The 12,996-nt window shown below is 41.4% G+C and overlaps 1 protein-coding gene across 5 annotated transcripts in view; it reads right to left on the bottom strand.

Moving 5' to 3' along the window:
- Positions 1-12,996, bottom strand: part of CAMK2B (calcium/calmodulin dependent protein kinase II beta) — a 198,676-nt gene that overhangs the window by 44,118 nt on the left and 141,562 nt on the right. For 3 of the 5 annotated variants that reach the window (XM_048512579.1, XM_048512580.1, XM_048512581.1), the window contains exons 9-13: positions 11,993-12,087; positions 7,752-7,874; positions 6,609-6,692; positions 3,249-3,291; positions 700-774 (exon numbers count right to left, since the gene is read on the bottom strand). In XM_048512579.1, coding sequence (XP_048368536.1) covers positions 700-774; positions 3,249-3,291; positions 6,609-6,692; positions 7,752-7,874; positions 11,993-12,087 — 420 coding nt within the window. The remainder of the gene's footprint in view (positions 1-699; positions 775-3,248; positions 3,292-6,608; positions 6,693-7,751; positions 7,875-11,992; positions 12,088-12,996) is intronic. The other 2 variants (XM_048512582.1, XM_048512583.1) reach the window with 1 other exon arrangement.

Below are 12,996 nucleotides of genomic sequence, written 5' to 3'. Positions count from 1 at the left end.
GGCTTAGACAGGTGTCCTGGAAAACTGGTAAGAGAAAAGATGGAGTGGGCTTGAAAAAATCCACTGGAGGCTAGATGTGACATACATTCTGCCAAACGCCTTTCTCATTTAGATTGTCACAATTCCTTGATCCATGTATGAACTGCTCTGCCCTCAGCTCATTACTGGTGCCAAATGATTTTTGGCAACACCTACGAAAGTAAGACATATGTGGAGGCAGTGCCATAATTACCATCTATCAAATTTCTGCAGACAAACTGAAGATTCTTCCCTTCCCTGTCCCTCAAGGTAAACCAAGTATTTTTAAACATTATTTTATTGGACAGAAATACTTCTCTGTTTTAATACTGAACTGAGACTCATGAACTGTGTTGGCAACACGTGAGGTTGGCTGCACAGAACCATGGAAGCTCATTCTCCTCTGATCTTTTAATATAGTTTCCAAGCATCATTTGATAGGATGAGTTAAAGTTGCCATCACTGACAAATATACAATTAGAACCCAATAATAATTGATAGTAGTATATACACAAGATAGATAGATATATACACGAAGAAGGGGATTTGCTACTGGTTGTGAAAGGGGTGGTCCTGGATTCTTAGAGTGAGATGAGGTGCTTGTGATAAGTGACACTTCATGCGCTCAGATTTCAAAGTGAGAAAGGGGAAGTGAGGAGGGTCTCTTTAGGACACGTCTACCTTGCTCCACCAACCCCATGGTGGCACCGGAGGCTGCTGCAGACATTGTGGCGGGAGCGGTGGTCTGTCTGCCCACTGTTAGCACCAGGTTGGGAACCAAGAAATAAAGGACAGCAAATTGGGAAAGGGATGGGGAAAGAGTTAAAGAAGAACAGAGAAAAAGAGAAGAGAAAGACAGAGGGCAAGTAAGAAGGGGAAAGAAAGGAGACAAAGGAAGCAGAAAAAGATTAGAGTTAAAGTTGAGATGAAGAGGCGTGACTGCTGGTAGCAAACGTGCATTCACTTTTAAACAATCCATGGGTCAATCTATCTGGTCAAGAGTTATCCTAAAACTCTCCTGTTTTCTCTGCTCTGGAAACCCCACCCTGCATAGTATCTAGTTGGGGAACCACAATGAATCCTGATAGTAAAGGAAGTTGCTTTTTTTAGAGGAAAGGTACTGCTTCTTTTGGCCTCAAGTAGAGGCAGTGAAGATTGTTTACATCTCTATTGTTGAATTACATCATCGAAATCTAGAAGAAATGTCGAACTGTGAACATCAGAGAAGGATCCTTGTTGGGTCTTCGACTGCTAGAGGTTCAAAAAATTATCATGTGGCACAAAAGGTACATGAACCACCTCTGCAGTTTTGTTTCCTGAGCTTCCTTACAGAGACAAAGCCACCATGATTACTGTTTATTAACACTTTTATATTGTCTCTGATTCTGAACTGTTGACTGAGGAGGCACTTTGCCTCAGTCATGGAAATGGAAATGCCAAATATGAGACTCAGTATTAGCCAAGGACTCAGTTAACATATTAACTCTACAGAATCTGGCAATTGTTACAGAAAAAAGTTACCCAGCAAAAGACAGTTGGGTATTTAGGATCCATCATCTGCTTTCCAGCTGGAAGGATCAGGTGAACATTAGAATTCAGTGGCTTCCCCAGCTAAAATGACAGGAGATTCGGTTATTCTCCATAGCTAACAACAATATGGGAATAGAAATGGTTCATGATTTTCCCCCCTGAAGATCACTCTTCAATACTTTCCCTTCTCTCCTCAATATCTTTAAATGTTACTGCATTCTTATCTTTCTGTATGACAACACCCAATTTCTGCCTAGAAATTCCAAATTCCACAAAAAGGTAAGGTAATATCAGTGTTCTGAATTATACAAACCAAAGATTCATGATTAATGCTAACATAATATAATTTTATAAAGTGCTATGAGATTTTCATAGGATTTTTTCACCTGCTTGAAGAATTTGGATTTCCTAGCTGCGGAATATGGATTTTGTTTTTGTTGTTTGCTGTAAAATTCATGGAGCCTTGAAGAGGCCATGAACAAGGGGATGAGAAAAGGAAGCCCTGTAGGAGAGTGAGGAGGAAGAGACAGTGTGAGTGGGTGGATTCTTGCTTGTGGAATCTACTCAGCCATCTTACACCCTCTTTTTTTTTTATAAACTGAAGACACTTTTACTCAACTTCTCTAGCCAGGAACAGCAGCGTATCTCCCTTGGGACCAGCACTTGGCTGATAAAGGAGGGCAAATTCTTCTCTGATTGATCAGATGGTAGTCATGAAGCAAAACAGGAAGTGTTATAAGGGAAAAAGACACACTGAATGTCTGCAAAACCAACAGAAGAGTTAATGGAACATCAGCCAATGCCTGATCCCTTGGAGATGTCCATTCTAATAATATGTTACCAAGGTTTTCTGACATTATTAGGATTACCTGCATACAAATCATATAAAAAGGTATTTTTATAGCTAAGATAAATAAAAGTCAGAGCAGGTAAACTGTATCAGACTCCAAGAGATGTAGCATTAAAGAGAGTTAGGACTGGAAACTAAATTGACATCAAGGTCCGCAGGGTAATTCTTGGATATATTCATGATCAGATTGCAAACAAAAGGGATTTCTCTGTGCCATTGCTATGAACACCCTGCACAGTATTTTAACAAGAAACCCCGGCGAAGCATTACTACAACTGTGTGTGCGTGTGTGCGTTAGTGCCCTCTTCCTAAATGCCAGCCCTTATGTTGGGTTGGGGGAGACTCTGGAAAGTCTGCATTCCAAGATTAGAACCCTGCATGACAATATGGAACCAAACCACTTTAACTGGCTGTATTGTTAAGGCTTCTGCAGGGAAATTAAAGGAAGGGAAAAGGAGGGGCAGACTGTACCAGACGTCAGTCAAAGGTTAATCAGAATGTGTAAGAGAACACTCCAGGGCACCCTAAGTTTGTTTCTGATCGACTTTACATGTGGAGATCACTTGACACCCAGTCAGCAACATAAATTAGTTTGCATTGTATTCCTGGTACATAACTTTCCACAATACCGCCATGCCAAAGACAGCCAAGAGAAGAAGAGAAGGAGAAAGGATGTCACACTCTGGAGATTGAGATTAATTTAACAAAATCTGCATGGGTGGAGTTTGGACAATAGTCAGGGGCTGAGGATCACCAAATGTCAATGGGGTTTTATTTTAATCGTATGAACGGAAAGCTGATGAGTGATGTGAATATCTTTCCTTTCTCTTCATTAAGGCGCCGCTTTTACCCGAAAAGTTTCTTCTTGCCACGATAGTGGCAGAATTTCGCACCTTTAGGAAAAAAGTCTTCAGATAGAAAGATTTTCACATGGGAATTTTTCTTTTACATAGTTTAAGCACAGTAGAGGGCTTCTAAGAAACAGGAGAGAGAGAGAGATTTTAAACTTGTGGAAACCTTGGATAAGCATCACTGAATGAACAAAAGTTGCTTTCTACAGCCTAAACCTGTGAAATTAATCACATTCAGGTGTCATGATGATAAACCACAGCTTGTTCAAATTTTGCATAGCATACTCCAGTTCTGTACCAAATGCAAGTAACAAATGAAGCTCGTGTACACTCGTGAAAGTTTCCGCGCTCTTTCCGGCACATGCAGGATGCGACCCTTTCAATCCGTTCTTCACAAATAGCTTCTGCAAGTGGATTTTGCTATTCTGCACAGTAAAATCTAGCTGCACAGTGCATTGAAAATGGATTGAAATTCTGCATGTGCGGAAGGGACTTTACTTCCTCTCTGCCTCCCAAGAGAGAGGACACCCCTTGCACACCCCTTGCACAGTCAACATCGTGGCCAAGTAGTTGCAAGAGACAGTGCTACTCAACAAACTGCACTTTGTGAATTCAGATGGCTCAATAAACCACATTACAATTACTAACAAGGCTAATTCACTAATATAAATCGTAGTTTGAAATCCTACTTTGGTGCCAATGTTGACTGTCTGCATTCTCACATCCCAACATTATAACTAACAGGCTTTGATCAAATGCTGGTTTATATACAAGTTTATTGTGACATCTGAGTGCAGCCAGAGACTGGCTTGGGACACAAGTCATGTTCCAACTGGGTGGCTGTGGATAATCCTGCCTCAGTAAAACAGACTACGAGATGACTTTTCCTCTGAACCTAGATTCTCAAGCTGGTGGGTATGACAGCAGCCTACTTTCCTCAGAGATGTAATGTTTTGTCTCAGCGAGGACAGATAGATATTCATATCAGAAACACAGAATTCAAAAAAGCCACTCTGAATGTTGTAATAAGGGAGATCTCCTCCTCCCCCTTGTGCAGCATGCAGTTACTTGACCAATCAGAGTGCAGGAGGCTATATCAACAGTGCCTCCCTATAACTGAGAAATGACTGCTGCTTTTTGTAAAGTGACAAAGTAGGCAGCCATCATGTTCGGACCTAAGCAGAACTTGCTTGTTGTCTTCAGATTTATGAGATGGTAGTTATGGGGGGTGGGGGGAGGACAAACAGAAAAGTTATCTATCAATACCAACAGAAAAGTTATCTACCAACACCATTCTGAAAAAAGTCTATTTGAAACCCAACTGACATTTTCTCCATGGGGCTTTCTCCAACCTGGTGAAACACTCTCCCCCACCCCAGCCATCTGGGACCTAGAACAGTTCCGCAGGGGTTGCAAGATGGAGTTGTTCCGCCACGCCTTTGGGGAGGTCGGCCATTGAAAGTGCCATGCCCTGCGCCCCATATTCCACCTTGGGGGCTTGTCCATATTATGCTGACTGCCCGATGAGTCCATTGTTTATGTCATTATCTGATTTTAAGATGGAGGTTGGAGCTGGTTGTTAATTGCGTTTAACTGGTATTTAAAAATGTTGTTTTGCATTACCCAGCAATCTACGTGTGACAGTTAGCCACAAAATACACCACCCAGGGCCCTTTAAGGATGAGGCAGTATATTAAATCTGATATTTTTATATATAAGTAATGTTAGTGAGAACTGCTGTCCAAGAAACAGATAGATTTAGCCCACATGGTTAACTTTATTAACACAAAAGACCTTCCTTAAGGTCATTAATAAAATGTTAAAAGACCAACTCTATTTCCTCTCCTTTCTGTTATTCCAGCCTTTGAAGGTTAGAGGCGCCTCGACAAATAAATCAGTTCAGGTCATGAGGCCTGGAGAAGCTCAAGATAAATGTTTGTGCCCCAGAGCTGTCCCTTCTAAGACTATATTACTTTTTCCATCACAGAAAATAGAAAATAGGTTAAATAGTTTGTAACAGGCAGACATGATCATTAGGACAAAATCATAAGATATAGGTTACTTTTATAGAGAAGGCTGATTGCAAAACTTCTGCGTTTAATCCTGATCCCAGGGTAATAATTTTCATTTCATGCAGCAAGGGGAAAAAACCCTCTATGCCTCACCCATTTCTTTTTGGCGAAAAATGTCACGTGGTTTTGGGTTTAATGAGAAAAGCACCAGACAACCAATGTACCGATTTAGGCTGCTTTTGCACATGCAGAATAATGCACTTTCAATGCACTTTGCAGCTGGATTGCACTGTGCAAAATAGCAAAATCCACTTGCAAACAATTGTGAAAGTGAATTGAAAGTGCATTATTCTGATTGTGCGAAAGTGCACACTACGAAATTCCATGTAGTCCATAGTATACAGTGATTGCACACACAGATTCTATGTCATATACATACTCTGGGAAGTAGCAATTGGTTAAGACTCCCCAGCATGTTCAACTGTGGCATGTACAATTATCACATGTCCATTACTTCCTACATAGTAGTGCCATCAAGGATTTTTTTTTTGATCAAGTAACCCTTTGAGATAGTGCAAATAGGACAAATAGGTGAAATGATTTTAGCAAAGGTATGCTACATTGACAGCAAACTGAGGGAAAAGGATAGGCTGCAGTACGTGAGGCACACAACAGTTGAGGATTTTTGCAGTAGATGTCAAAGGGAAAGTGTGATTTTTTTGGAAGAGCAGGACAAGAACAAGGAGAGGAAACAAGTTCCCCAGGTGCGACCGATAGCTAGATAAGAGAGGTGAGGTTGAATGGAAAGGTGAAATGTTTTTCTTCTAATATTTTTGGCAGTGTGGTGCAACATGATGGAGGAATCACAGAGACTGAAAGAGAAACAGAACTAGATATGGGTATGAAAGGGGTTGAAACAAGCAAGGTGAGAAATGGAAGGCAACTAAATGAATGAAATTTTGGAACTGAAAGATGAAGCAAGACCATTCACAATGGGAGAGGGGGAGTATGAAAAATATCACAGAGGAAAGAAACAAGGAAAGAGTTTATTGGAATTCATACTGGACTATGTCTACCTTTATTTTGAAGAAAATGGTCAGTGCTCTCACAGTGTGAGAAGGGAACAGAATTATGAGCTGAATCAATCAGGAGAATAAACCACCAGTGCTATCCTATGCAGAATTACTCCACTCTGGTGTTAACTTTGCATAGGATTAAACTATAAATTGCTTACCAGGGGAGAGAACAGAAGTGTACATGACAGACAGATCTGCAAGCAGATTCAGAACTGGAAAACTCTCCCCTGCTTATGTTGTCCACAGTCTTTTTTAAAAAGTGTACTCTTACCTTGAGCTTCCTTCTGGCATTGAATTTTTTCAGACACTCTACAGTCTCCTGTCTGTGCATCATGGAGGCCACTGTTGAACGTTGCTGTTAAACGACAAAAATAAAAACATAACGTGAACCACATTTGGAATGTCTCACTTGGGAACAGAAATAAACACAGCAGAAAGGAGAAAACAGCAAAGAAGAAAAAAGGTGTGGGGGCTGGTCTTAAGACGTGTAGTGGATATTATCACCCACAAACCTCTCACGGCCCTGCTGTTTGTTTATATATTGCACTGTTGAAGAATAATAAATAATTATGTACTCTTAAATATGCTAGGCAAAGGCAGTTTTGCTAGCTGTTTGCTGTCCTGAGCTTGGTCTTCAGCCGGGGAGGGCAGGATATTGAATGAAATAATTAATAACTACTTCAAGATGAGTTCAGGCCTGATTTAACTTTTATTGATACCTGGATCTCAATAACGAACTGTTTCACATGCAACCTGAATCAGAGGTGTAGCTCCAAGGGGACGGGGGGATGCAACGCACCGGGCACAAGCCCCTGTGGGGGTGTGGCGGGGGTGTTCCGGGTGGGGGCGTTTCAGGGCGGGGCGGAGGACGCACATGTGCACCGGGCCCTTTCCCCCCTTGCTACGCCTCTGACCTGAATTGACTGTTCAAATTACTAATTACTCATTGTACACGTGTGCATACACTCTTTTGTGACCACTGAAAAAAGCCTTGAGGGCCAAAATGCGTGAGTGGTTTTTACTGTGCAACCAATTTAGCCGTTTCATGCGATTACTAATGTGTATGAAGTTTACCTTTTGAAGTTTATGTGTTTAACTCTTTTAAAGAGCAATTGCACTTAACAATAAATATATATTTTAATTATTTTTATATTTTTAATTATTGTGTCTCAACCTTTGAGGTGCCTATACTATAAGGGAATAACATTGTGGAGCTCTTTGGATCTGCATGCTAAAGAAACGTCATAACTTTGGAGCCCAACATCAAAGCAACAGGATTGCTACACACAGCATCAAAAGCAAAGCGGCAATTGGAATCTCAATAGAAGGGACAAAGTATGTAAATTCAGAAGCTGTTTCCTTCCTATGATACACAGGTGTCAGGCATGAAGGCAAGAGAAACAGTGACACTTACACAGACCCATGGATGTTTTAAAGCTTCATGAGCTGTGATTCTCTTTGCAGGGTTGATAGTTAACATCTGGTTTATGAGGTTTTTTGCTTCAGGGGTGACTGTGTCCCACTCAGGAGAAGGAAACTGTGGGGGAAAAAGATGTTACAAGAAGGTTATGTTGGAGAACACATTAAACTCTAAGGAAGTGTGTGCTCCAATTCAACAGGTCAGCATTTTCTGGAAAACCCTACAGCAGCTAATAAACCACGGGCAGTTCAAGAGTCTGTCCAGATTCTCCCCTCCAGACTGTGTCGTTTTGATAATTAGTATATCAAAGCAGTATACACTCCTAATTGAAGTCCTATGTCCTAAGAATTTGCTCATGAAGGCCTCTCTTTTTTTGAGGAATAGCTACACTACGCAATCAAAAGATGAATAATTTTAGTAGAACTTGTTCAAAGAGAAGAATAGGACTATGAATGTGGGATTTCTGTTTTATACCTGAATCATACATTCACAGGGCTTCAATTGGGCGTGTATATTGCTTTACCTTTGATTACACTAATTAATGCCAGGGTCTATGTTCTTTAGAAATGTATTTTCTCGTTTGCCATCATATTACAAAGACAGGACATCCAGAATTCAACTGCTATCGTTAGGATTAAAATGAACAAGACCAAGATTTCAGTGAGCAAAATTCTTGGCTTCTTAATGTTTCCCCTGGAGAGGAACTTCACTGGTGAAACTCAGAGAACACTTTCAACATTCTCTTTGTAAGCAGGAGACTTGGAATTTTCCAGAAACAATATGAGGCGAATCTGAAGCCAAGCTCCTATCACAGCCTGTCACAGCAGGATGGGGAAGAATCCAAGTCCCTAAAGAAAGCCCATCATCTACTCCTGGAATTGCAGTCACTGTCACTGCCCCTGATCAATATGCACACCAACACACATGGGGATGAAAAGAGGAAGTATGGGCAAAGGGAAAGAAATGGGGAAGAGGCTGCCAAATGCCACAAAGCTATGGTGAAAGGAAGGAAGTCCTCAGGCTCCCTGAGGATATGTAACGAGCAAAGCTTGTGGTGAAGAGAGGTTCAAATGTTCATAATCTGCTTTGAGTTGTCATATACATGTTCCCTTTGAAATGTCACATATGTGTGTGTGAAGAAGGAACTACTCCAGGCAGAATTTAAGCCAGTGTTCCTATGCTGTTGCCCTGCCCCATGTCTGCAAAGAAGTTGGGATTGAATACCATTGTAAGGAATGAAAACTAACCACTATGAGACAATACAAAGGAGATGAGCAGGGGATCTCTTCTGGGGGCAGTGAGTGAACAGGGGTAAACACACACTCCATCTAGAATACTTTTTCAAGGAAATATTTGTGGGGGAATGATCATTTTGCAAATTGGAATGATACAGAGGAAATCTAGGTCGACTAATGCATTTCAGCTGTAGATCACCAACGTGCCTCCTCTCTATCCATTCCAGCCAGCCCCACTTCTAATAAACTTGAAAGGACATGAAGCTTTAATTTAATGCAGAGATTTCCCAATCATGTGTCAAAAGAGGGGAGTGAAACAAGTTTTGGAAAATGAAGAACAGCAAGGAGGGGGTGTGTGTGTGTGTTCATTGATATCATTAGAAAGAACACCAGCCCACATCCTGGAGTTAGATAATTGTTGCATTATTTAGAACTACGTGCCCTTTCTCAAAAGTGTCTGTAATACAGAAAGAGCTTTAAAAATAAGATACTCAAGGCTCCTTCACAGTATACTTTAGAAATGTTATTTTTCTTTTTCTTCCCTATAGATTCATCCCTACCCTATTATCCGACTCTCACCAGCATTAGTGTGATGATGAGCACATGGTTTGAAAATGTGTTTGTCAATGCAACGTGCAGTTCCACTCTTAGAAGGCCTTGGAAATACAATTGCAGGCCAGACCTGTGTGTTCCCGTACATCTTCAATCTCCCATGAAAACAAAATGAGTGGAGGACAGGAATCTCCACAAAAGGTAAATATAATGGACTCTGTACAGAAGATCATGGCAATAAGAGTTGTTTCTGAGACATGGTGAGGAATCCAGTCTAAAGAATTATCTAACAGCACCCTCCACTGTTTGGCATGGCATCACCACATAGAGAAGTGTCATCACGCTGTGCTGCATTCTGGTCTCCATGAAATTTGCCCAGCTATCGGTTGCTTTTTCTCGAGGCCATCTTGAAGAAATTTTCAGTGAGATCAGACAAGGAAATAGTTTCATACTTGCTAAGTGACCATCATCCCCACACTACAGAATCAGTTGCCAGGTTTTTAACAAAGGCACTTGGATCAAGAGTGAAACCTTTGTGTAAATTTTAGTCAATTGGTTTTAACATAATTTGTATTTTACCACTCTTTATATGCCATTAAAGGTTTTGTATTTGTTGTATTTGTTTGAAATTTGCCCAGCTACAGTAAGCAGCAGGACTGCTTCTCCTGATATACCTCCCCAAAAGCATTATGCTCAGCTAGTAATAACCTACTGGTGGGCCCTTGCCCCAGAAGCATCCGACTGTCCTCAACCAGAGCCAAAGTTTTTTTGTCTTGGCCTGCAGGACTGGGCTCAATTCTGCAAGGCCTGCAAGACTGAAAATTTCCACCAGCCTATTGGTTGAGGCAGGGATGGTTACATCTTAGCTGGCCTCCCTTCCCTCACTTCAATTTCCTCAGCTGTTTTTGGCATTTTGTTTGTCTTCCCTTCCTTTTCTCTCCCTGCCCCGCCCCAAACTGGTTATCCTCAACATTAGGGCATCAAGTTGGGGCCTGGAGGTCTCCACCAGTACAGCTGACTATAGAAATCAGCTCCCCCAGAGAAAATGGCAGGTGTGAAGGTTGACTTTATGGTATCAGATTCCTGACGAGTTCCTTCACTTCCCCAAACTCCACCCTCTCCAGGCTCCACTTCCAAATCTCCAGGAATTTAAAAATCCAGAGCAGGCAAACCTAACTGTAGCACTATTTAGACCACCAGCACTTTTGAATGTAAAAACTTCCCCTCTATAGTATCTCTTTCCATTGCCGGGTTGTTTTTCTATTTGTAGAGAGGTTTTACAGCAGCATCACCTCACATCACCTCTGTAGTTTCAAGAGGTGCGATCCATTCTACCCTCTCAGCATTCCACCCACCTAATTTTATCGCATGTACAGACCAGGCCAGACCTGATGCACAGGACAGGTTGGCTCCAAGGCAGTTTTCAGTATCAAATCCAGTTTTGACTTCTGTCAAAACGGACACAGATGGGGCGTCATTTCAGACATGTTGAATGTATTTTGGAGGCACACGGTTGACATTCACTGTCTCTGAAAAAATGAAATTGGAGTAGTAGTCTCTATTGTGAGAGTATTAGATTGTCAAATGTAATGGGCAGTGAGCAGATTTTTAATGTACAAATTGAGGAGGAGCATATTTTAACAGATACATTTTTTTGAGCCTGGACACAGATACCTGTTTCTTTATCCTTATTTGTTTTTTCCACCAACCCTGTCTGTAGCAGGGTCAGAAATGTACTTTCTGCATGGGAAGAATATAAGCTGAAAGGGTATTAGTCCACTTATCTTCAGACACAGATAAAAAACCAAGCAATTGAACACAAGCTAGCATGACTTCTTCAGAGACACACACCGTAGCACTGAATAGTTTCTGAAGGGCCACCACCGTCCAAATGACCCTGTCAGTCAACACAAGTTATAATCTGAGGCCCTGCCTTCAGGGTCCCCACCTTAGTGAAATGGATGGTTATAAGAGACAAAGCCTTCTCTCTCTTGATGCCCTGTTAACGGTATCACCACTTTAGAAACATTCAGTTGGTGCCCAGTTCTTTGTTTCTTCAAGAAGCAAGCTAAACTTTTATTTTGAAGGACTTTCACCCCCCCCCCCCCCCCCCCGGCTTCTTTAAAAATGATTCACTACATTTTTATCACATCCTCCTTGAAAATGCTCAGGAAAGCATACACAGTACTCCTCTCTTTTGTTTTATCCTTATCCTGTCAGGTAGGCTAGACTGATGAAAAAGTATGACTGGCCCATGGTCATCCATTGAACTTCATGACAGAATAGGAACATGAAGTCAGGTCTCCCCATTCCTAGTCTGTCATCATTACACCACAATGGCTCTTGTGTAACCAACTGACTATAAACAAGACCAGTTTTTTTAAAATTATGACAAGGTGTTGTGTGGACAATGTCACAAAGAGCTGCAAGAATTAAGCAGTTACTCACATCATAGGCTCCAGCCTTGATCTGTTGGTACAGCTTGTGTTGATCTTCATCCCAGAATGGAGGATACCCAACCAGTAAGATGTAAAGAATAACACCTATGGCAAAGAATGGAGTGGTGAGCATTTTGAAGCAAGCACCTAAGGCCTTATTTCTTTCATTTTGCTACTCAGGCTGCTAATATATATTTTTCCTTGCACTTGACCAAAGATTTATGCTCCTGGTGGGTCCACTTATATTCATGACTATGCAATTGGGGCGGAGGGGGGAGGGGTGTCCAATTGATTCTTTGCCCTTCTCATCAGTTGCTCTATAGGACATGTACCCCAATGTAAATCCTTGCCTACACTGTAGATGTACCCCAATGTAAATCCTTGCCTACACTGTTATAATGGACCCTGGTATGAGAACACTTCACAGAATTAGAAGAAGCCGGACAAGGCTGTTTTCTTAATCTTTCAGAGCAGCTCTACAGTGTCTGGTTTCTGATTGCCTTCTGTCCTTTTTTTCTTGAACGTATTCTTCCTTTTTCTGTAGCCTCAACCTTCAGTTTCAGAAAGCCTCAACAGAATTGCAGCTTGTCATCCCAAAACTGTGGGTGACCATAAAGTGACTCATCCATTCCATAGTTCCTGGAGAGAAGCAAATAATCTCATCCTATTATAATCAATTGGACAGTGGATTGAATAAAGTCCTGTTCCCACGTACAGGAAAATGAGGTGACAGAAGACTGAGGTGGGAGAAGGGACTGAAAGCAGTGGATTCCAGTTCCATGCCAACAGAAATCCAAAATGGCTTTGAGAAAGCCTTTATTCCCCAGGTTCTGACCCATTTCTTTGCTTGCTATGCTGGATTTTTAATCTTCAGGAGGTTTTCACGATAGGAGAAAGTTCCAAACTGTTGTTCTGCATAATCCTCCATTTGCAGACAGAAGTAACATGATCCATCCAACTGTTTCATATTCCTTCATGTATGACCCAGGTCTCAGAAAACCCTTCGCTATGTTT

Source organism: Sphaerodactylus townsendi, linkage group LG12 (assembly GCF_021028975.2).
Source record: "Sphaerodactylus townsendi isolate TG3544 linkage group LG12, MPM_Stown_v2.3, whole genome shotgun sequence".
NCBI lineage: Eukaryota > Metazoa > Chordata > Lepidosauria > Squamata > Sphaerodactylidae > Sphaerodactylus > Sphaerodactylus townsendi.
Note: the sequence above shows the minus strand (reverse complement) of the source record. Positions and strands in the feature narration are given on the sequence as shown.